This window comes from Barbatula barbatula (genome assembly GCF_947034865.1).
Source record: "Barbatula barbatula genome assembly, chromosome: 19".
NCBI lineage: Eukaryota > Metazoa > Chordata > Actinopteri > Cypriniformes > Nemacheilidae > Barbatula > Barbatula barbatula.
In genome coordinates, this window is record NC_136782.1 from 20,050,285 (window position 1) to 20,076,293 (window position 26,009).

A 26,009-nucleotide genomic window follows, 5' to 3' on the forward strand; every position below is an offset into this window, starting at 1 on the left:
ATAAAAGGTGTTTAATATGTCCCACATGAATGTTAACCCAGACACATGAAACAAAGCACAACATAACATGTAGCATCACGTAAACATGAACAACTATGAAAATGATCTGGAAGAAGTCTACAAATGGAAGTGACATTGTGACGGGTCATAAACAACTACTAATCTAATAACACTTATTTGAGTTATTTTATAACGTTTTTGTGTCCTGTTGAAAAGAGGATCCAAGTTACTCCCATCGCATCCAGAAAACACAAAACAACACTTCAAAAGGTTCACTGCATTGGTCCCAATGATCGAAGAAAGCCATCAAGGGTTTAAGTAACACCAGAGTGCATGAAATATCCCTTTAGGCATACCAGCAATACAATGGATAATATTTCATTTTTGTGGTTCAATATGGTAATGATATCACATCTTTTTTTAAATTGCCTCTGCTCACACACGGCAATAAGTTATTAAGGGGACAGTCGAGTAAAAAAAACATCCGTTTATCTAACTTATCAAGTCAATGATAGAACAGGCAAATGCTTTTTAAGTCCAAGATGAATTATGCTGTCACACTGTTTACAATATCCGCAGAAAGGTTTTATTGAACAGATGAAAAGTGCTTAGGAATTCTATGTGGCCGTCATATGGTTTGCCGGTTGCCATGCTTCCTGTTGGAGTCGTTGCTGTGGCAGCAGAGCTTTTCCAGGCAGTTTGGCAGGCATCTTTGAGCCCGACCGATCGATTGGTGGAAAAGTGTCAGCCTGCAGGCTTTTTACTAATGATGTCATCATTATTGATCTGTCCGTGGGCTGAAATACAAACTAAATAGAAAAGAGATTCTTTTCTTTCCTGTGCATCTGAATGCATCTGGAGTGTTGACCAACGAAACAAGTGCACAGAAGGTTTATTTGGTTTATTATGTTTGTGCCAGTGTGTGTGTGTCTAACCAAACTTTTTATTATTATGTTTATTTATTTATAATTATTTATATATTCACATATTTATGTTTAAGGCTATATTCTAAGACTACATTCTCAGAATGTAATTTAAAACACTTTCTTCCTGGATTTCCAATTTTTGTATCTGTAACAATATGGGTTTAAAGCAAGGCACTTAATTGTACCAGTAAAGCAGTGGTTCTAAAATGGTACAAATAGTTCAGTCTATACTAAAAAGGTCATGGTCATGAGGGAAAACATGCTGTATGCACATAATAAAATGCTGTTAATCACGTAATGCTGCATAGTTCAGATAGCAAAATAAATAGGCTTATCGAGGTTTAATGGGGATAATGCTTTCCATATCTTTTGTTGCTCACGTCAAAGACTGTACGTGCAATCAGGCTCTTTGGCACAGTCTGAAGTCTGATTTGGGTGCTTAAAAAAGGCTATTAACAAACTTGACCCCCGATAACTGCTACATTAACAGCAATTTTGCATGAATGTTCACAGATCAAGCGGGAGCCAAGTAGCTTTTTTCTTTCCGTTTTGATATGTGAAGGAAAAACTAGGACCTACATAAACCAATGACAAATCTAATCAGCTGACGATAAGTTTCAGGTTAGGGTATATACTGCTGTAAAGTTTAAGAATTGTAAACCCAAATGTTCAAAGTAATTATATAAATAAAGTAGTGTAAACTTCATTTTATATAACAAATTTACTAACTTCAATATTTTAAGTTCCTGTAACTAATTCCTACTTTTGAGTTATTTCTCAACATTTTATGACGTTAATTCAACACGATTTGTTGAGAATGATCTTCAGTTCCCAGCATGCTCTGCGTGTGACTGCATAAGGAGAATACATTTTTAAATTACATGTTATTTCATGCTTTTTTGGAAAGTATATTTAAAATTGGCAACATCATAACTCTTTGATGTAACTGATTAAATCCATTTTTGTTTGTTTTCCAGACTTATTCGGGTTTTCAGTGCTCAGTTATACAAATAATAAACAGATCATTGTCAATGGGCATATCTTAAATGGATTTGCTTGGATTGATCTTTATTTGTTCCACTCTCCACACTCTCACAAAGCAATGTGTATCACGTTGGTATCAAATAACTCAAAACCATTTTTTAAGCTTTTAATCTCACGCAGAACATGAATGAACACACCAGTGGGCACATTCTGGATGTCTGTAAGGGTCTAAACATTATCAAGGACATCGCCTCATATGATCACTTTTGTGTTTTCATTGATGTCATTTTCTCCACTGAAACTAGATTTTCAGAAACTGTAGACTTTTTACAGTATAAAGACTATTGGACATCAATAGACACAATCCTCATTAACTCTTTATTTTACATGTTCTAGTTTCATGAAACCATTTTTGGGAGTGTACACCACTATTCGTCTTTATGCACATACTGTATAAGGAAAATATGAAACTAAAATTGTTTTCAGTTTATTTTCTGTGAATGTACATTTTCCGCAAATTAAATTTTCTCTGATTTCTTGACTACAAAGGTTCTGTAATTCACCCTGTGCCAAATCCTTGTTGGCAAAGACTATTTGCACTAGCTCAGCCCACCAATATGTGATTGAAATAGAGACAGTGTAAGAACGCCACCGTTTCAAGCAGCAACTCCAGTGGCATAATGTGTAGTCTATATAGCCAGGGGCGCATATGGGATTTTGTAACTGGGGGGACCAAGCTGTCAGCAAATGATTTCAACTATATTATATTATCAACTAATTATATATTTTTATATAATTTGGGATTGAACTAGTGCTCAAGTAGTTACTTTGCGTAATTTGGGTCAATGGTTTGCACTAAAAAGCCATTGGAGGATGCTAATTGAAAATCATGTATAAACAACAATGAACAAAGGCCTACCTATCAACACTAGGCTAGCAATGCATGATCAAACTGTTATTTGCCTAGCATGCCACTCACCCACCATTATTTAACAATTTAAAGTCCTAAATCAGTAAATTTGCCTCAGTCAACTTATACAGTACTTGGGTTAGATGATAATGTTATGCCGGGACCCTAATTTAGTCTAGCAAGTCCAGATAAAACATTATTTCCTGACCATAAATTGTTTGATTTATCCAACCATTCTTTTTGTGTTCATTCGCTTTTTGCCTCTGTCCACTCACCAAATTCTTATGCTTAGTACAAAAGACTAGCTATTCAAATAAATGACAAAAAGTTATTTTGCTAGTTGTGTTCTTAGTAAGTCTAGTTGTGTTCTTAGAAAGTCTAGTTCTGTTCTTAGTAAGTCTAGTTATGTTCTTAGTAAGTCTAGTTCTGTTCTTAGTAAGTCTAGTTATGTTCTTAGTAAGTCTAGTTGTGTTCTTAGAAAGTCTAGTTCTGTTCTTAGTAAGTCTAGTTGTGTTCTAAGTAAGTCTAGTTGTGTTCTTAGTAAGTCTAGTTGTGTTCTAAGTAAGTCTAGTTGTGTTCTTAGTAAGTCTAGTTGTGTTCTTAGTAAGTCTAGTTGTGTTCTTAGTAAGTCTAGTTAAGTTCTTAGTAAGTCTAGTTGTGTTCTTAGTAAGTCTAGTTGTGTTCTTAGTAAGTGTAGTTGTGTTCTTAGTAAGTCTAGTTGTGTTCTTAGTAAGTCTAGTTGTGTTCTTAGTATGTCTAGTTAAGTTCTTAGTAAGTCTAGTTGTGTTCTTAGTAAGTCTAGTTGAGTTCTTAGTAAGTCTAGTTGTGTTCTTAGTAAGTCTAGTTGGTATTTTGGTTATCCGCCAAGTTTATTTTTGTTTTTGTATTGTGGTTTTCCCCCTCTTGGGTTTTATGTCGTGTGTATTATTATATTCATTCAAATCTTTCGTTAACACTTTCACTGTCCGCACTTGGGTTCTGTCCACATATCGTGACACCTTTTACCTTCTGTTACCCCGTACAGTATCCTTATTAGGACACAAAGATATCTGTGTGCTCTGTGCATCACAAAGTGGCCAGCGTTTCGGCATCAAGTTCCCTCATCAGCAAAGAACAACAAGGGCACATAGAAGGGATTATCTCTCCCTCTCTCCCAATGCTATTAGAGTTAAAGAGAGAGAGAGAGAAAGAGAGAGAGGGGGGACAGGTGTGTTCAGTGTGTAAGAAACTCAGTATTAACGGATCACAGTAAGACTGGCATGGATTACATCTGCTGTCATTAGAGTTGACATAATTGCAGTGAGTTTGTACTGCTCCTTTAACTCAAGGACTTCGTATGGCTGTACCGACTTGCTAAAGGCTACATCTTTAAAGTAAGTTTTCTTTAATATGGTGCTTTTGAATGCCACAGACGAAAGACATATTTCGTCTCTCTCTCTCTCTCTCTCTCTCTCTCTCTCTCTCTCTCTCTCTCGTTAGCGGGAGGAGTCCCGACAGTGGACCTGAGGGGACAGCAGTCCTTTGCGAGTTCGGCGGAGGAGCCCGAAGGTCTAAGGTCCGTCGGGGGGATATCGGGGGTGTGTTCCCCGTTAAGAGAGCGACATGCTCTCATCTCACAGGACCGCGGGTCGCGAGAGGAGAGCATTTCAGTGGCGGACCGCGTCATCGTGGACCACGTAAGTGAACTCTTTTAGATGCCTTATAATAAGCTTTTCCTCAGAAATCTTCTTACTTACCTTTCTTGTGGTGAAAACATGCGAGTTTAGTTGACATTTAAATGATCTTGTCGTGAGGGAGCAACAGCAAAGAGCTGCGCTTAAGAAATAACGGTCTCTGCTCTCCATCTCGCGACTAGTGTGAGAAGAAGAGAGCGTGCGCGCGCGCTAAAATTCCTCAGCGGTTTCAGTCCGATCGCTCGTTCACTCAATTCAAGTCTACTTCAGAAAACGACTTACTTAAGAAAATTAAACATTGTTTAACTATTCTTGCTGTGGTTGTATAGTTTTATTTGCAGCAGAACCACCAGTTTTTAACTATACGTTTTTGTAATAAAAGTAAAGCCTGAGAGAAAAATGAAGGAAATAAATACACTAACCCTCTTCTCTCAACAGATAGTTGTCTAGCGTTTGTTGAAACTATGTATAAGCACTATTGCTTTTTTTTGACATATCGCTTATTGCTCCCTGAACTCTTTGTAAGTCGCTGCTTTATGACTAAATGTAAATGTAATGCTAATTGTAGCTTTTTAGTAAGCCAAATATTATGGATTTTGATTGGGTAAAACTAAAAAATCTGTTCACTTATACATTAGCAATTTATATCAGATGTAAAATAAACAAGTCCAGTGTGCATCAAAGTAGCCATACTTACATTAACAAGCACATTATTATAAGTAAATGCATACTTACACTAGGTCACTATAATTACATCACAGTTTTCATACATGCTACGCTACTTTAAAGTGTTACTCCTTCTTTATTTATGAATGTTATGCTAAGCCTTCCTCATAGCCTACTCAAAGGCCATTGTTTAGGCAAAATAGCTAAATGAACATACTGTAGAAGTCAAAGTATCCAAGGGAAGCATGCGGAAGCACTTTCCACAAATGGTCAATAATTCATGTTTGGGGATTTTATGTCTTCTCAAATGGACATTTTTACGCAGCCTTTTATTCACTCTTTGATAAATCCCATTTTGGAAAACGAGCAAGCGTATGTGGAAGAAGTGCCACAAGTGATGAGATGGACTCCGCGGTCCAGATGTGACAGGAGGAAATGCGAGACGTTTTGCAAGAAAGTTTAAATTCCTCTCTAAAGCTTGTGTGCGCGTCTGATATCCTCACAAATTTATTGCTATTTGAGTTAGTTAAAACACCATGTGTAGTTTTCTCTTTATGTGTAAAGCACGTACAGTAATATATTCTGCATATTCTGAACAATAGAAAATACTTAACAACACTAGGCCTCCTTGTTCTTTTTTTGTTTATACAATTTATATGAACAAACACATATGGGACCGATTTCCCGGACACAGAGATTATGTTAAATTAATATCTTGAAACGGGACAAGGCCTTAGTTAAATTAGGTGACTTACAAATTAACATTTTGAAACAACACAGTGGCACTGATGTATTTTAAGATACTGTATATCAATCCAAGTTTTTGTCAGTTTGGACAGCTCTAACAGTTATTTTAGTTTAGGACTTAAGCCCTATCCGGGAATCCGCCCCATAAGGTTTACACAGTCATGGTCTTTTTAAGAGATGCTTTTCATTAGGAAGGCTCAGGCATGCCAAAAGTTTGAAGAGTGAGGTAAACAGCTGGTGATATTTTATGGATTGTGATTGGTAAAATTACATTCATATGCTCATCACAGACTTTCTTCTTAAACTCTGTTTAGAAAGCATCTATAGTTTTTTTTGTATGGAATACATTTAGTTTCATAGTCTTGACTGCATTCTCCACTTGTTGTGGTTTCTGGAAAATACATATTATTATTTGCCATATAGCATGTGATGTCAGCTAATCATATTTTAGCAAGTGTTGACTAGCAGTCAATGTCTAACGCAGTATGAGCCGAGCATTCTTATGTCTGACTGTGATTTCCAGCAGACAGTCATTATGTGTTTCTGGACTGCCTTTTGTGAATTCAATTGGAAGAGTTTTGCTGTGGTTTTAAGCTCCAGACTGCCAGTTCAGCATTGTGGTTTTCTCGGTCTGGAGAAAGACATTGTGTTTGTGTGTAGTCAATGACAGCAGCAGTCTCTAATTTTAACCCAGCGAACGGCCGTCTGTAATTCATTTACACTGATGTGATCTGAAACATGAGTTAAACAAAGCAATTTATAATATGGCCAATGAAAACACAGAAAGGACCGACGCGAAAGAGGAAGAGATTGAAATAAAGCATTGTGCATTGTTATTCTGTTTTGTACTTTCTCTCATTATACAAAATTTTCCATTAAGCATCCAGCAGCTAAGAATTTGAATGGGAGACATAATACAAACTCTCTTACCTCCAATGTGAAACCCATGCAAACGCAACCCTCTCTCTGAGGTTTGGGATAGGTTCAGGTCAATTTCTGATGTAAATGAGAAACACAGACATCAAGTTGAAAGTGACCGGCGGCACAGTTTAGAGATGTCTTGCAATACTAAAGTATTTATGTGTATTCTGTGTGTTTGTATTAATAATGTTTAAAGGTGCTGTGTGTAATTTCTTGCAGGATCTATTGACAGAAATGCAATATAATATACATAACCCTGTCTTGTCAAAGACCTTACATAATTATGTGTTATGTTTTTACCATCTTAGAATGAGCTACTGTAAAACTATGCTGTAGTTTTTCCAGTAGCTTACTGTATATTTAATTACTTTCCTATTAGTACTGTTTGCTATTTGAGTTAAACTTTACTTTAAACAAAATTAAAACACTTTCACTTTTGAGATTCAAAATGAGCAAGAAGATACGGGTCTCATTACTGTCGTTAACACATGTATTTTTGTCATGTTTTCTAGTAAAAATATTTTAAAACTCTTAAATTAAGATTAATTTACATAACAAGAAAAGTGACCTAAGATATTTAGTCTTGTTTCCTTGAAGGACAATATAAGAAATAGGTAAGTTTTATGTTTTAACAAAATTGTAAATTAAATCTACAGCAAGTAACTTGAAAACCTGCTGCAAAGCTACAGAAAAGTTTTATAGTGTACATGTATTGTTTCTACAGTATCCCTAAATTGACAAACTGCTATACAGAGCACATTTCGTAAATACGTTTTCTCCTTCGGCAGAAAAGCGAAGATGTGACGACATCGTAGCCCTGTGTCAGCCACCGTATTGCTACGAAAGGGATGGAGTGAGCCGTTGGTTGCAATTCGCATCCGCACCAGTAGCTGCGCTGCATGTCATACACCAAACCTTTATTGTTTTGCACATTTTCAACCATTATCATTAAAAAAGTTTCCTGAAACCCCATAGAAATGTAACACACAGGCACAGGATATAACTCTTATATAAGTATATTATAATAATGATATTATTACTACTTATATTACTTTCAGTACTATGGTCTTGCATTGCAATGTATCATTTTTGCACTTTCCTTATATCTAGATTAGTCTTTGTTTACTCATCATTTAGGATATTCATTACCCATAATGCCACACTCAAAGGCACAATTGTTATACGCTTTCAATAAATCCCTTGAGCTTCTACCCAGTTTCAAACTTATAATGTTACCAACCACAGTACCAATTCTACTTCTTTTTTTTAAGGGAGCTCTCATGCTGTTCTGATCCTCACATTTTCGATTAGACTTGAAAAAAAAGCCTATTCAAGGCTGTAATAAAGTACATAGCGAATGTACATGTGAATATCCAGTGTCCATCTTTCTGTTCTTTGTGTGTTAAACAGGTGCGTGAGGGTCGCATGTTTCAGTCGTCTGCGCTTTATGTGGTTCACTCTCATGGTCCTGACACTCGTCTGTGTGGCGCTGCAGATGTTGGGTGTGGTCCAACAGGCCAGGTGAGCGGGTTTTGGGTGTACATTTAATCATTTAGCTGAGGCTTTTATCTAAAGCGACATACAAATGAGGTAAACAATGGAGGCAATGGGAACAACAAAAAGCATAAGCGCAGTAAAACTGGTCTCATATAGTCTACCGCAGGTTTCTTTGGCTTTTGGTACTTTAGGTCCAGAGGAAATAAACTAGACTCTCACTAGTTTAATTTTGTACATTAACAGTGTGTGTAATATGCAAACCAAGTGTATGCTATCATTTTTAAAAGGATCATACACATTTTCATCACGTTTATGTATTATGTCTCAAGGCATTTAGTGGTGGAAATGATGATATGGCGTTTTCTGGAAAAGACATAAATGAATGCCTCCAAATATGTTTGAAGAAATGTTTTATTTTTCATATTGTTTACTAATATGTACATAAACAGGAATTAAAATATTATAATGTAGTCTAGGACAAGAATATGTAAATGGTTGATAAAAGGCATTTAAAAAGTAGCAATATAATGCTTAAATTTTTAATGTGACCTTCATTCACAGTTAAACAAATATATGTTTTATAAAAATAACCTCCATCATCTTGCATTTATGAAATTCAAAGTAAGCTCTCAATCAGTACTGATCTGTGTAGATTTCAGAAAGGTCCAAATGAAAATGTATGGTACCTGCTCTCTCTTTTCTTTCTCAGGACTTCTAAGGCTTTGAATTTTGTGAGTGAGCAGTTGGTCCGAATGCCCGCAAAGATCCAGGGGCCCATGAAGCGCAAAGGATGGGAAGACCTTTGGTCCATCTCAGCAACTGTTGTTGAAGACCTAACAGACCAGCATGCTTTGAACGAGGATCTTACCTCTTTTCATATCCCTGTATCAGAGGACGAAAGGGGCCAAGCAAGCAAAAAGAAGGACACGTCTTTTCCCAAGCGTCTCGAAAACACTCCCAATAACATAGCAGAAGCAAACAAATATCCCCAAACCACCAAAACATCAGTACATAATCAGCTCTGGCTTCACCAAGAAGTACCTAGACAATTTTCCAACCTCGATCACCTGAAACGACTAGCTAAACTCAGCGGTACAGCTAAAAGACCTGGACCAACAGGAGCCGAGTGTCAACCCAAAAAACACATTGTCTTTCTCAAGACGCATAAGACTGCCAGCAGCACCATACTGAACATTCTCTATCGTTATGGGGACAGTCACAATTTGACATTTGCTTTACCACTGAACATGCAGAGTCAGTTATTCTACCCAGCATTCTTTGCAACACACTTTGTGGAGGGCGTTAGAACGCGTGGCGTGAAAGAGTTCCACATCCTGTGCAATCATATGAGGTTCAATTCACAAGAGGTCAGTCAAAGAGTAAATCACTCCATTCGTACTCAAGGGGAAAATACAAATAAAGAAGAAAAAAATGAAAATACAATTCACTTTCATGTCGTTTCAACACGACTTTCTTTCTTCTGCAGAACACAAAAGAAGATATTTTGAAGAATGTTGATAAACATTGATAAATCAAACAATGAAACCACTGACATCCATTATATGAACACAAAACCACTGAGACATTTCTCAAAATATCTTCTTTAATATACAGGTTTCGAACCACATGAGGGTGAAGAAATGATGAAAGAATTAATAATCTTTTCTCCCTCTCAAAATAAAACCTTGTGTTACTTTTATGGAGACGTAATATGATGATCAATTATGGATATTGAAAGATTTTCTTTCTAAAGCTGCTAAACCCATTGCTGGCTTATTATCAAACAATATATATATTTTTATACGATACCATGAATAAAAAGAATGATATTCATATTATCTTCCCTTTTCTCAGGTGAGAAAGTTGATGCCTAAGGACACTTTCTACTTCTCCATTCTCCGGGATCCTACGGCAATGATGGAATCTCTCTTTGTTTACTACAAAGCAATCCCAGCTTTCCATTTGGTCAAAAGTTTAGAGGAGTTTCTGAACCAGGGTGTGCGGTACTTCAATGCCTCTGTGCCAAACAACCACTATGCACGTAACATTCTCACCTTTGATTTTGGTCTGAACAACACGGTACCTGAAAAAGAAACAGAGCTGGACAAACGTAGCGCCGAGGTCATTGCTGCCGTGGAACGAGACTTTTCGCTCATCTTAATTTCGGAATACTTTGATGAATCGATGGTACTTCTTCAACGTGCCCTCTGCTGGACGTTGGACGATGTTTTGTCTTTCCGCCTGAATAGTCGCAGCGAACGCTCCCGACGCCCTTTGAACCCAGAAACCGCGGAGCGTATAAAAGGGTGGAATTCGCTAGACTGGAGATTGTACCAGCACTTTAATGCCACTTTTTGGAAAGGCATAGACTCTACACTTGGGAGAACGAAGCTACAACAGGAGGTGGAACTTTTGAGAGAAAGGAGAAGGAAGCTCGAGCAAACGTGTCTCAAAGATGGAGGGGCGGTAGATCCTGCACAGGTCCAGGATTCGTCTCTGAAGCCGTTTCAGTACGGTGCAGCGGTTATTCAAGGATACAACCTTCGTCCGGGGCTGAATAACGAAACCAGTCAGCTTTGTCAGAAGCTGATCACTCCTGAACTACAATACACATCAGCGCTGTACACAAAACAGTTCCCTCAGCTAGCAGCCGCACGTGCTGCCTTAGCAAAAAAGATTGCAGGCCTTAGAAAGGCCGCTGGCCCGCACAGAGCTGATAAACGCAATGTCGATCAATTAACCAAGATGAATGTGCATGCTTCATTTACAAACAATACCTCACATAAAGACGTAGGAGATAAACACGGCTTTCACTTAATAGCACAGAATTCTAATGTACACAGTGTGGCAAAACAGAAAATAAGTAAAGACATTTTAGGAATGTGGCATAAAGAAATCACAGAAAAACCTGTAGAAACAAGCGCACATATGGAAGATCCAGCTTTATTAAGATCTTTAATAAATCAGAACTCAGAACAGTCATAGCTGTGATTCCAACCTGTAGTGCTATGAAGAAAGCATTAACAATATTAAGATTAAGCTACAATGCCTTAGGTCAAAAATAATAGTGGTTACATAGCGGCTTTACTATTTTTCTTATTTTAAAAGACGTTCAAACACGTTACGTTTTTAAGCTTGAGAACCAATGATACCTGATATTTGGGTAATTCAAAGATTCCTAGTTTCTATATTTCGTCTTTAAAAACAAAAGAATGTGATTAAAATGTGTGGACAGGGTGTGAGACAAAAATGATCAGGTGTGAATGTGTCATAACTCATGTATTGTCTGTTTGGCTGACTCTCCAGAAAACACACTGTACTGTGCCTGATTTTAATGCTTTTAACACACTGGCATAACTCTTGGTCTTCTCTCCAAACCAAATGTTGAGTCAGGAGGTTATGTAACTGGTCAAACCATGAATATAACTTACTTTCGTGTTCAGTATTGTGTGGGACCAAAATGTCAACACTTGACAATCCGCATTATAATCTTCATTTATCATCATAATAATCATTATTGTCGATGCGGTTTACATTCCTAAAACAAAGTACTGTTATTAGCTATGTGCAGAATTACAGAATACTGGGCTTGTATTCACTTATTAAGTAAGCAATTGGTTAAATGGCATGTTACTGAATGGTTAAACTTTTAAATGTCAAGATTTCAGATTGTTGTATTGGAATTACCAACAACCCATAACAAAAACCCAAACCATGTCCAGCTCTACAAAGATCATCTGAACCAACGTCTAAAGCTATCATAATCCAATAGAAGTGTGTGACAACTGATTTTAAATATTTAAGAAACATATTTGCAACTGTTAAGTATTTATTAATAAAGATGATTATATGTCACTGCTTTACTTGTTTTTCTTTGTTTCGGTCTAGTTTCATTTAATCCAATTGCATCCCTAAAGTGTTTTGTTATGGTGAGCAAAGTGTGAAATCTGCACAGTAACATTAAATTTTCTTCTCACCCAAATGAAAACACTTGGCACCCTAAGGTCATAGACTTTATCTTTGAAGGAGTTATACGGTAGATAAACATTAAACCCACAACATTGTGAAACAGATTGAAACGCTTTATTAGTCACCCATAAGCACAGAAGAAGAGCAGCTGAGGTTGAATGGAAACTGCTTTCTAATAGTCTTATCAAATAAGTGCATTTGGATAGACATGAAGGCAATGTGACCAGTAACTGAACATATTTTACTCCCTTAAAAGAGAATGATTTGGTCCAGATGTCAGGGGAAACATGAAAGGTTTGACACAAGGCAACTGCACATAGCCTACAATGAAAGTCCTTGATGCTATATGTGACTGAGTCGCTACCTGTAAGATTTAGTATTAACAATGCTGGCAAAGTCAGTTTTTCTTGCTCGCAACACTGTAAAACATTTCTGTAGAAATTACAGTATTACTGGCAGCAGTTTGCCAGTAACCTACTGTAGCTTTACATTTATGGAATTGACTTGCAACAGTTTGTTCAAAGATAAATGATCATTAAACATTAACAAGTCTTTATCCTTACAGAAAGAAAATATAAAAAACAGCATTATGCAAAGCATTCCGGGAACCAAAATACAAATAAAACAAAGGTAAAATAACAGCCTCATGCAAAGCATTCTGGGAACCAAAATAAAAACAAAACAAAATCAAAGATAAAATAACAGCCTCATGCAAAGCATTTTGGGAACCAAAATAAAAACAAAAGCAAAGATAAAATAACAGCCTTATGCAAAGCATTTTGGGAACAAAATTTTGAATCAAAAACAGAAAATGATAAAATAACAGCCTCACGCAAAGCATTCTGGGAACCATAGATCCACATTTACATTTTTACATTTGGTCATTTATGCATCAATGTAAAAATTATTTTCTGTAAAGATAAAGACTTGTTAATGTTTAATATTCATTTATCTTTTAACAAACTGTTGCCAATAAATGAGATAAATATAAATCTACAGTAATTTACTGGCATCTAGCTGCATAACTACAGCAAAAACGTTTAGAGTGTACATTTATTTACTGTGATATTTGTGGCTATTGGTGATTTGGAATTGTTATTAAATATTACAATATAAAATAAAACCTGCAGGCTCCTGAGCTGTGCTTTTTCCATTTTTAATTGCCGCTTGCTTAAACTTAAAAAAATCTCACATAGTGGGAATTCGATTTCCAATCCTTCCACAAGATCGGCAGAGAAAACTGTGAGTATTATTGCTGATTGTGCATATTTAGATCGTTAGATGGCAGATGATGCTGAAAACAGTTCTCTTAGCTGTCTTGTTTCTGGGTTGGCAGACAGGTGCAGTATTGAAAACATCTTGGCCATGACATTGCCGTTGCTATGGATACTGTCAGGTGCCTGCTGTGTGGCATTTGAGGTTGGAATCCTTCAGGTAGGTAGCATTTACGAACCGGCCCTAAATTTAACTTCTGTCGCTGGGAATCTGATATTTCAGTGTGAAGGCACTTGTGGTGTGCTGGGGAAATTCAATATTGGTAGAGAGGACAAACAGAGGCGAGAAATACTAAGAGAGACTATTTTCCCGAACTAACATCCCACGAATATATCCACAGTTAATGTCAGCTCGATATTCTGATTCAACTCCACGCAATCCCTTCAGAAGCAACAACTGTTGTGAAATACCCACATGATCTTTCGTGAATTTCATGAGATCTCAGATTGAATGGCTATTTCAGTAATGGTGTGCGGTGAGGTGATGGATGAACTGTGCGTAGGGTTTGTTGAGGAACGTGTGAAGTGGAATCCTTAATGGTTCTGATACAGCTATTGTCTGGAATAAATGGAAAAACATTGTGTGAATTGACTTTAGACGAGACTGCCCTCTGCTGAATTATTGGTGTATATCGGACTTGCAGGGAGCACTACTGTATATTACAGGAATGTCATGTGGCTCTGTGTGTTTGGTTGAATTGCAATCTTAGGAGGAGTCGGAAGCCTCCGAAACTACTTCAATTTAAGTTTCTGGGAAGAATGGAGGTCATAGATGTTAAACTACTTGAGGGCGAGTAAATAATGGCACTTTTGGTCAGAGTTCCCCTTTAACATCCCAGAGCAAAATGGACTGCACTCATACCTCTGACAACTAGGCGGCGCCACTAGCAAATAGATGAGGGTTTCCAGACTGTACTGTTCACAGCAATCTAAACTAATACAGACAACTGTCACTCAGAGTGTAGCCTGCCGTATTTTAAGAGTGTTTGTTATATTATCACGTGTCGGAAACTAAAATGTTTTTAAAACATCCGTTGTGTTCATTGTAGCATGGAGAACCTTGACGATTCATGCAAGACCCCCTGACAAAATCCCCTTCATTTGCTGCAATTCAGTAGAACACTAACGCTTACTTGTAACTTACCTGTGAAACAGCCGAAAGTTGCCATCTCACCATCGCTCTCTTATTGTAAAAACCTAGAGTTTGTTGTATTTCTTGGTTCAGTCAGGGTTTCGGTGAAAAAATGATGGGATCGATGGATAAATTAAACAAATCTTTTCTGCATTTCTCGTCATATTTTTTTGTAAATTTGTAGCCTCTTGACTTGTAACTTGATGTCAACAAAACACAACAGACGTGTGCCAACATAACCCGTATTTAATACACAACCCCTTCCATGCCTATTATTATGAAGATCAGAAAATACACATCTTGCTCATAAATATGAATAGACTCACCTGTAACGTGACATTTCCATCAATTTACTTTTGCAGAAAGTTATTAAATCCAAAGTGAGAAGTGTACCAAATAATTTGATTTGTTAACTTACAATATCTTACATTTGTATGAAAGTTCTAACAATACCATATTTACAATAACCAGATTAGAAATTACAATTTTATCTCTTTTGTAACCATAAAAACCATTACATTTAGCAGTAAGACCATGCTAATAGAAATTGTACTCAATCTGCCACCTTTACTACAATAAACCGCGGTTAATTTTGTAAGCCATGTATTTGTTGTAAATGTCTTTTCTTCTTCGGGTCTTGTGTGTTCTGTGTCGTAGTCACTCCTTCAGTCTGAGCTAAACAACACCGAGTTTATCTTTGCTTGTGTTGTCTTCACTTTAATTGCTTGAAGGCCACGGTTAAAGGACTGTGGTGTCGTGATAATTGCCTAATTGATTTGGTCAATAACGGAATGGCCCTCCTCAATTAAAGCCCCAAACCGATAGTATAAAACAAGCTCTGTCTGCTCTGTTGACACTAGGACTCTGTGCACCGATTTCATACATCATGATGCTGACACATGGCTGTGACTTGGTCAATAAGGAGGACAAGACGTGACAACTAAATGCTGCTGGAAAGGATGCTTGGGAGGTCAGTACTGTGACTGCTGATAGAGTTGGAAAGTGTTGGTCGCATCGTCTCCCTGCAGGGTTTCTGGAAACAAGCAGCTAGTACAACGGTACATTTTTTTATCTTCTCCATACATTGTTTAAATTCCAGTAGGTTTAAAGGACACGCATCTAAAGCTTTACCGGTTATCTGTCAAATCAGGCCGGGTCAGTATGGAGAGCTGACCAGCATCACAATTTACTTTGTCGTGTTATTTTATTTTTTTTGACCTGATTTTTTCTTTTTGACCTAAAATTTTCTGGGGACCCTAGGTTGAAATCACTTGCTGTAACCAACAATGATAAGAGATTTTTTTTCTGGTGTGTTTAGTGGATTTTTATGTGTTGCTTTGGCAATCGCCAAGTTCAAATGATTTAGTGAATCTTTATTATATCCTGGACCCTCCTTCGATGTGAAGCTATAGGGTGTGCATCTAATGTTTAACACTTTTGTTAGAGCTTTTTACAATAGTAACACCTTTGCTTTCATTTGTAATGCAAATGAATGATTTACACATTTGGGATTTAACTTGTCTCAAGAAGTTCATCTTCTCAACGCTAGGTGGAGCTGTGGATAAAGGCGAGGGTTTATTCTCATTTGCAAGACTTTAACTGGGGCACAGCTATTCTGTCATATACCGTACACTGAGTTTTATATGCAGTTATAATATCTTAAACCTATAACCATGTTTTATGTTTATTCTCAATGCTTAACAATTAAAATGATTAAGTGCATACTTGGACGTCTCGGCAGGCTCAAAATAATCTGTTATTCACTGCACTTGCTCTAATGTGCTTGGTGTTTTTTTTCCTTCTCTGATCACTGATACATGTTTAGTGTAAGTGTATATGTCTTCAAAGAGAACCAGGGCGCTGGTATAAACCTTATGAATAACGTCATACTGCGTGTTTGGGATTATCACTGCAAGACATTATTAATTTATCAAAGGCAATTCACCACACATCTCAGAAACGCGTAACGCAACAGACATGCTCGGACACATACACACCCACACAGATAGCATATCAACAGCAAAGCAAATCAAAATTAAATTGAACGAAGTCAGTTAAGTCTATACCATTACTAAGATGTTTTGTATGACAGTAAATCATTTTTAATTGGCTAATTATACGTAAGATATAACATGTAACATTGCATAGTAATTTTATAATAAATGTATATTTAATATTTTACATAATTGACTTGAGGTTTTAAAGCAATAGTTCACGCTTAAATGAAAGATCAGGTTTAAATTTTCACGAGGGTTAACTATTCCTTGGATACAACATCACATATGTTTATTAAGATGGAATGGTGTAGTTAAGGAAGCAGTTCACTTAAAAGTTGAATGATGTAAGTAACCAAACAACACTGGCCCCCATTGACACAAAAACCACAGAGACATTTCTCAAAATATCTTGTCACACAAGAAAGAGTCACATACAGGTTTTTTATTTTTGGGTTAACTATCCAAAAAATACTAGATGGTATATGTTCAGCCTAGGAGGAGTTTTACACTAGGAAGTGCGCTCTGGTTGTAATGTTGATGGGTAATGAAAGAGACCGTGACCGAGACAGGTGATGGCAGTTGTTTTATAGTGTAATCAATGCAACCCAACAAACACCTGAATAGTGGAACAATAAGTGCATTGTTGTTTTTGCAAGCAAATTGAGAGGAATAGTCAGACTGTCGTGCATGTTTTCCCTCATGCATACACACATGCGCTCATAAACGCACAGATCTCAAGGGACAATGCTGCATTCGGGCTTTACAAAATGCTCACAATGAGTCTGTTCCACACCTTCACAGATTTATACTGCCATCTGGACCCATCTGGAGGATTTGGCCACCAGTAACATGCACAGAGCATCTCTCGTACACACGGTTACATGTTTCGCACGTACAAACACATTCATGCATGCATGTAACACGATAACGATACACCACCAAATCTGACAAATAAAACTTGGAGCTATAATGAATTTTACGCATGTGTGAAAGTATGTCTCGAGTCATCAGATGTACATGGAGAAACGCATGCACACACACAGGAATGCTGCCCAGATCACTCGGAGGACAAACACAACATCAGTCTTCCAATATGGTGTCAAAGTTGGCAGATGGCCAGCGGGCGAACAACGACACACACTTGAATGGCAGTGAATGGGGCGTTATAATGAGAGAAGGCGGGAAAGAGGTTCTTGATTACAGGTGTGATTCCATAACCATGCAGCCGCCCGTACAGTAAGACGCAGCCGGTGTGCGTGTGTTTATAAAGGAGATATCCACAGAATATAACTTCACATGCCTTTGGGTTTTAAAAATGATTCATAAATAAGAAAAAACAGGTTTTTCTCACCCTTCGCATACCTAGCTAGTTGAGATGAATGGCTTGCAAACGTTCAGTTTAATAGCAGCTTGTGGGTCTGACCTGTGGGGATAAAAGCAAACATCACTCAAAGCAAAGATCTTAAATAATGTTTAAAGGTTTCCATGAGCACTTCCTTTCTATACTAGCACAACTTCAGTATTGTGTTAAACAGGGATTTAAAATGAATGTGTTCACCTTAAAAAAATGATGCGTCCAAAAACCCAGACTTGGGTTTGTGCCATTTTTGTCTGAATTGTATATTTTATGCATTTTGGCACGTTTATTCAAGGTGACCTACCGTGCATTCAAGGGATAGTTGACCCAAATATTTTGCCCTCATTTACAACCTGTATGAGATTCTTCTGCAGAACACAAAAGAAGATAATTTGAAGAACGCCGATAACCGAACAACAACAGTACCCATTGACTTGCATTGTTTTTTTGTTTATACAATAGAATTGAATGGGCCGCGGCGTTGTTCGGTTTCCAACATTCTTCAAAATATCTTTATTTGTCTTCTGCAAAAGAAAGAAAGTCATGTTTGAAATGACCACGGTGAACAAATTTAATCACTTTCAAGATACAAGTTTTATCAGTATATTTCCTTGGGTTCCAAACCCACAACCTTTGTGATTTTTGAATACAACCCTCAACCAATTGAGCTGCCAACAAACCTAGTCAAAACGTCTTGATGTAAATTTGCAAAAGTGCTTGCCTCAGGTTCAGGAGCTTCAGGAGAAAATGTTTTTAGCTCCGATGTAAAAAAGCGGCGAGGTCCTACCGTGCTAGAAAAACAATCTGCCAGTTTGAGTTCTGAGTGTAAATTGTGTCTGGCCTTGTGTGTGTGTGTGTGTGTGTGTGTGTAGATGTCTCTGAGTTGAAGGACATGTACAGAAAGAGAATCAACCTCCCTTTGTCTTTCCATCTCGTGCACATACAGCAGACAGCTTTATGTGCGGCTGGTTTGTGTCGTCTCAGGCCTGACTGATGAGGTCATGTACCTGTCTACAAATGAGAGCCCCCCCCACACACACATACACATACACATACATACATGCATACATGCATGCATACACAAACATCACTGGGTTATTATCTCCATGGGGACAGTCCCTAGGCGTAATGTTTTTTTATACTGTACAAACTGTATATTTTATCCCCTTACTATTTGCATTTTCTCATTTTTACGCACGCACGCTTGCCCACACACACTCGCATCAAAGCTTGTATACACAAGCTTTATGTAGCCAGGCTTTTGACTGTTCTGTCATCAGCTTGTTTAAACCGATATGACTTGATTTCCTTCCGTTGAAAACAAAAGCGATATTAGGCTCAAAGCTACGGACTGATGACAGCATCACTCACCATTCACTTTCATTTTCTTTAAATTCATTCTTGAACATTTACCCTCTTGGGTTCCACAGAAGAATGTACAAGTAGATGAGTAAAACAACAAACTCTTTTTTTATATAAATGCATCTCTGAACTGTTTGATGTAGGCAGCCTAAACTCTATTCTATTCTATTCTATTCTATTCTATTCTATTCATATAGCGCTTTTCACAATGTGCATTGTTCCAAAGCAGCTTTACAGGAGAAAACAAGAAAACCGAAAAACACAGTGCATGGTGTTAGTATAACATTTAATTATTCTAGTAAATAATACGTAATAAATGCAGTCTTCCGGTGGTTTATTTTGCATTTAAGTGAACGCTTGGCTGAAAAGATCTTTAATCTGGATCTAAATTGGGCGAGTGTGTCTAGAATTTGACAGTCTTATTTAATTAACACTGCATATAGGAATTTATTGTGTGTCTGATATTTGACCTGTTTTTTGACTTCCATAACCTTTTATGTTTTACTTAGTCAATGTTTTCTTGTACAGCTGTTTTTTAACAATGAAAATTGTAAAAAGCGCCATATAAATAAAGCTGACTTGACTTGATCCTCGAGTAGTGTCGGGAAGGCTTTTCCAGAGTTTAGGTGCTACGTATGAGAAAGCTCGACCCCCCCCTTTGGTGTATTTAGTTATTCTAGGTGTTATCAAAAGTCCTGCGTTTTGAGATCTTAGAGAGCGTGATGGTTGTAGTGTGATAGAAGCTCTGTTAGGTAGGTAGGGGTTAAACTCTTTAAGGTTTTAAAAGTGATTTAACTTTAAAGTCAATACGATACTTAATGTGTAGCCAGTGAAGGGTTTATAACATTGGGGTTATGTGATGATATTTTCTGGACCTGGTCAGAACTCTGGCAGCTTCATTCTGAACTAACTGTAGTTTGTTTATTGATGATACAGAACAAACACCTTAGTAGTGCAAGTAAACCAAATTCAATGATTAGTTACCTTCATTGTAAGGACGACTTTGATTTCTCCTGCATCCTGACTTCTTGAAACATAAAGAAGAAGTTTGACGGAATGTTCTGTGTTCATATGCAATAACGAAGTTGGTAATGAGAACGAGTGTTTGTACTGCAGACATTAAAATGCAATAGTTTTAGGCCTCATTGATTATCCTAAAAAGAGACAAATTATCCGAGAAAGGCATTAAAGGAATGTTTTGCTTTTTCAATGAATTTGGTATTAGCTGTAAACGTCATCTGCAGTCATTTAGTTCTCCACAGGGTCTAAAGAGAACGTCACTTTAAAAAGTTCAGTCATGCTAGTTGTTCAACATTTCTCTCAGCTGGGGCACCTTGTGTGTTTTCAATCTTTCTGCTAAAATGCACTTCTTAAATGCATATGATCAACTTTTTCGTGAGGTTTCTTTATGATTTCTTTCATCTTTCTTATTGTTTTCCAGCAAGACGTCGTGCCATCTGTTCGGTTTAAAGTGGGTAAAATAAACCCTGAGTTTTCACGTCTGTGCGTGACTGTTAATGACTGCAGCGTCGCAGCTAGAGGTGCATGCGTGTGAGACCGCACACGTGTTCCTGCAGCCGATGATGGACAGGATGCTGAGGTGCAGTGCTGTGTGGGATGCGACGTGACAGAACATCAAACTAAATTTGGCACATCCTGCAAACACACTCTTGCCCCGCAGATAAATCGTTCTCCGTGCAAACAGACTGCCGGATAGCTCGGTGTCTCTTTTCACGTCACACAGCAGCTTACCTCAGAGAACCCCTTTGGTTTTTTCTCGTATCACTTTGTCATTTTCCTCCACATCCAGTTCTGTTCTTTCTTTCATTTCCTTATAATCTGTCATGCTGATAAACCTCTGCTGCGTATGAGTTACATTTGAAATGTGTCCGCTTGTGTGAAAGTGTTTTCATATTGTTCCCTGTTGACCTCAGCCGTGTGGAGGATTGCGTTTGGATTCGCATACCAACATGCTAGTTAGTTGCATACTGTGAACAGCGTGCATGTGTTGTCTAGGCATAAAATACTTTCGACAAAGTCTGATGCTGCGTCCCAATTCGCCTATTTGTGCTATTCACTAAAGGTATGTGGTGTTTTTGTAATGGAAAAGTATACACATTTTAGTGAGTAGCAAAACAATATGCACGCACTGGGACATACTAACAGGAAACGGAAGTGGCCGTCTATGCAACATAGACAACACTGTGACCATTAATTATCACACAAACCAAAATACAGCTCTTCATATGTTATGTTAACTCTATAGTTATACTTAACTCCGCCTACTTGCAGTGACTTGTGGGTAACATCAGCCGTTAGTATGCATCATTCTGCCGGAAGTAGCAGACCATCCAGGAATCTTTGGAATAGTCTTTTCAACAAACTAGCCCAGGACACCATCCGTCGTCTCATACATTGTCAGGCATGCATACAAGCCTGTGGGGTCCATACAAACTACTGAGTACCATTTTGATTTGCTGCAATGAAATTTCAGAAAAATGGACTAGCCTGCTGCATCCTTTTTTTCCTTAAATTTCCATGGTGTCTTTCAATTCAGTCCTCTGTAGGTTGATCATTTTCATTTCCGTTAAACGATGCGGCATCCGTTCGTTCCTAACACATTAGTTAGTATTAGTATACATTTTCAGCATGCACTTTTTCCCATCGAGATCTGAAGTGTTTTCAAAGTGTTCCTTTATATAATATAATATATACGTAGATTACTCGTCATATTAATTGTCATATTATATACAAACACAGACCAGAAGTCAACTTTAGGCGCATCCGTCTCATGAAACATCTATAAAAATCCTTTTAGTTTTTCTGATTTATTTTCCTTTGGTATTAACTTATTTGATAAGAAAATAAAATAATAAAATAAAAATGTTAGATAGTTGTATCCGTCACGTCAAATGTGAATGGTCTGGTTAAGTGATGAACCAAACAATGTGATAAATGAGGTCATGTGTAACACATCTAGACAGCATCATTTGGCTACAAAAGCCTATTTTTTTCATTAACCTGGGTATTTTTACATTATTTCATGATATATTATAAAGTCCCCATGAGAAAAGACGTCTGTTTTTATATGCTAGTGTATACGCCAAGAGGGATCTGCCGCCTCCCGAGGAGCCACTGCTTTGGGAATGTAAGCAGATAGCTCTCTCCAGGTATTGTTGTCTTTGCTATTGAACTGTACTGTAATAATGCCTGCTGTTCCACTTGACAGTACCGTGTTAAAACATGGTCTACAGTTTTCTGTATAGTGAGTAAGCTAGTTTTCTATTTTAGCTGTATCTACAGTGACACAGAACAGTTTCTGTCTTTCTGTGTATTTTTTTAGTCTCGGTCTGTTGAGAAAGTGAAGATCTCAGTGGTCCGTACTCTGCAGCAGCTCCGAGCTGAACCGCCATCAAGGCATAGCAGGCTTTTGCTTGCGTCACTCGCAGTGTGAGAGAGAGAGATTCCTTGGACTGCCAAACAGAGATTTGAGCTGGAATTTATAATACTATACATACATGAATTTAGTTATTTTATCCCTGTAGGGAAAGTGAGTTTGCAGTTTTGTCTGTGCATAATATTATTGTACGCTCATTTTTCAACCCAGCGTTTGGTCAAAAAAGGACAAGCCCAACCGTTGGAATAACACATGCAGGGTTGTTTTAACACATTGTTGGGTCAAATATACATTTTCTGGGTTATTATACCCAATGGATGGCATGGAATATAATTCAGCATTTTTAGTGTGTACACTTTTTAAAACGATGGGTTATTTTCCCCTCCACAATGGGTCAAAAAGGAACAAACCCAAGTTTTTGGTTGCAAATGAACCTATGCTGGGTTGTTTCAATCCAAAAGGCTGGGTTGTTTTAACCCATTGATCGGTCAAATGTAAAAAATTCCTGAATTAATTTAACCAAGCATTTGGGTTCATCCATGCTGTTTTTGTAGAAGCTTTTGATCAGTGTATTATACACAACATTTACATTTATGAATTAATGAATGAAACCAAAATTGAGAATAAATGTAAGAACAAAAAACAGTTAGTCATTGGATATCATCTATTAAAAAACCTTGATCACTCGAAGAAAGAAAATAATTTGGTTATGTACATGCACTTTGCAATGTGATCAATAGGACAGTTATTAGATTAGTTTAAAGAGTGAGAAAAACTTGCCCATGCATGAAAAGTTTGAAAAATGGTCATTTAAAATCAGAAAAATGATATAACTTCCAAGGAAAATACAACGATGGAGCTTTTAAGGTTGTGAAATCTCCATAAAGAGCATATAATAATAGCATAACATACGGAACAAACCCATATTTCTTATTCACCTCCTGGGTGCGTTCTTAAAGAAGCAGTGCCTGATTTCTTACTCCGTTGATTGATTTTTCTTATTCAGTCAATGTATTATTTCTTAGCACCCATTTTTTTCTGGTAACCAACATTTCTCTCTTTTTAAAAATAACTATTTACACAACGTGAACCAGGAAACGTTGTTTGTTTGAGAAGCAGGCAAAGACAAATGAGAGAGAGAGGTGTTGATCTGCGTTGACCGAGAGCAGAGGAAACTCACGCTCCACAACTCTCACATTATCCTTATGATTCTCCTCACACGCGCGTTCTGCTATCTGCTGCTGTTTCACATTTAAATTAGAACGGTAATGACCTCGTATTCCCTCTGGTGAAAGAGACACAGACAGAGAGAGAGCGCCAGATCGTCCCTCATTTGCGGCGATAGCGGTTCAGCAGGTTTAATACAGAATTTAACTTTGTTAATTCGCCGTCTGCTTCGCTGGCAAAGGTTCACGTGTGCGTGAGCTCATACGACATGCTACATTGAACATACTACATTGACTCTGCTTAAGGGAAATGCTACATCGCACATATTACGTTGACTGTGTTTAAGGGTAGTATCTTTTTAACAGACTTCCAGAAGCAATGTAATAGAGACGGTTTAAGAGAGAATACTTGATAATGCATCCCACATTATATTTTCTAAAATTACACACCGCTATTCAAGTAGCTACTGTTAAACCATAGTAGGAAGTCATGAAGTTGCAGTTTAGTAGCATTGCACGACATTTACCATTTTGCACACCACACCTCATTTTTGCCGTCTCTGGTGAGTCCAAATGAAATCATTATAAATATCGCATCCTCCTACGCGGACGGATCGTAATGCACCTGAGAGGGGCTCGGATGCAAGAAGGAGAGAGAGCGGTATAAAATGTGTTTCCATTAGGCATAGAGCGGAGAGGGAGCTTATCTGTGGGTTTTTTCTCCCTCATTTTCTGCCTCCTGCATTTCACACCCAGGCGTTAGAACATGGTTTTCCAGTCATTCTTTGGAAAGTGTCCAAGTCGCTTTCCGCACAGAGCTGCACGCTAGCACGTTCACAAGCACACATGCTCGCTCTGGCTCGTGGCCATATAGCCTTGCCATTGGGTCCCTTTTAGGGGTAGTTTAATTTTCAGCCAACCTGTCTGGCTTCACCCGCATTCAACAGTCGGAGCGGTCCGCGCACAGTGTCATGCCTCATGCATTATAACTGCATCAATAACTGGGCCCAGATCTATGGCCGAGGGCGGCTGCTTTTATTGTTTCTCACAGTTGGTAGGAAGAGCATTAGCCCTCCTGTTCCCTGGCACTTGTAGCTTTTTATGCTATAGCCGGCGCTGTACGTGCTGTGAGGAATAACGTTCAGGTTGCTGGATAAGTGCTGGGTAGCATATGTTATAAGACAAAGCTGTCGCCGTTTTTCCTCCCTTTCAAGGCTTAATTGGTGAGTCTACACAAGCTGCTATGCCGAACCGGGACTCTTTACAGTTGGCAGTTTAGCTCAGCTTGGGGGTATTTTTAATCGCTAAAAATGGTTCACCTGAAAAGGAAGCTTCACTTTATGCACCGTCATGCTGTCCTAGATGTACAATAGTGGCCAGAAGTGATGTGCAAACAGGGTAAAAACTGTAAATCACAAACAGTGGGTCTCATTAACTAATAATTGCGTCGATTTTTCGTATTTATATACACATTTGCACTTATCACGGACACGTGCCCCCTAATTCACAACACGTGCGTAAGCACATGCATTTGTTCTTTACCTAATGTTAGTGAATTTGGAGTATTCGAAATGAGCGGCGGCGTGCACGAGTTTAGTCATTTGCATAAAACACCCAATCCATTACTATATAAAGCCTTTACCACCTGTCACCACTTAAGTCAAAGACCCTCAACCCCATGTGATTCTGTCTACAGACGCGCACTCACAAGTAATTCCAAGTGCGCAGTCCTCAAAATCAGTTCATACACAATAAAACACCTTTTATACAAACACAAAGTTTACAGAGTTATATATACTGTATACATTATTTAAAGTATATAACTATTATCCTGATGAAACATACATTTTGTCATTTTGTCTTAGACAGAGAGAGAGGAGAGAGAGAAAAATACATTTAGATTACATTTTAGTACGAAAGTTTTAGTAAATAATGATTTGATTGGGAAAATGTTCGTATGCAGGATTCACACACAAATATGGGTTTTAGACAATAATATATACAGTACAAAAAATTATTAACTAACAAAGC

At 37.8% G+C, this 26,009-nt stretch overlaps 1 protein-coding gene across 1 annotated transcript; it reads left to right on the plus strand.

Annotated features, from left to right (window-relative positions):
* Nucleotides 1-4,051: 4,051 nt before the first annotated feature.
* On the plus strand, nucleotides 4,052-12,182 carry gal3st2 (galactose-3-O-sulfotransferase 2). The gene is made up of 5 exons (XM_079480937.1): nucleotides 4,052-4,193; nucleotides 4,300-4,496; nucleotides 8,238-8,348; nucleotides 9,034-9,691; nucleotides 10,179-12,182. The coding sequence occupies exons 2-5, from the start codon at nucleotides 4,423-4,425 to the stop codon at nucleotides 11,307-11,309; spliced, it is 1,974 nt and encodes a 657-aa protein (XP_079337063.1). The 5' UTR covers nucleotides 4,052-4,193; nucleotides 4,300-4,422; the 3' UTR covers nucleotides 11,310-12,182.
* Nucleotides 12,183-26,009: the final 13,827 nt, after the last annotated feature.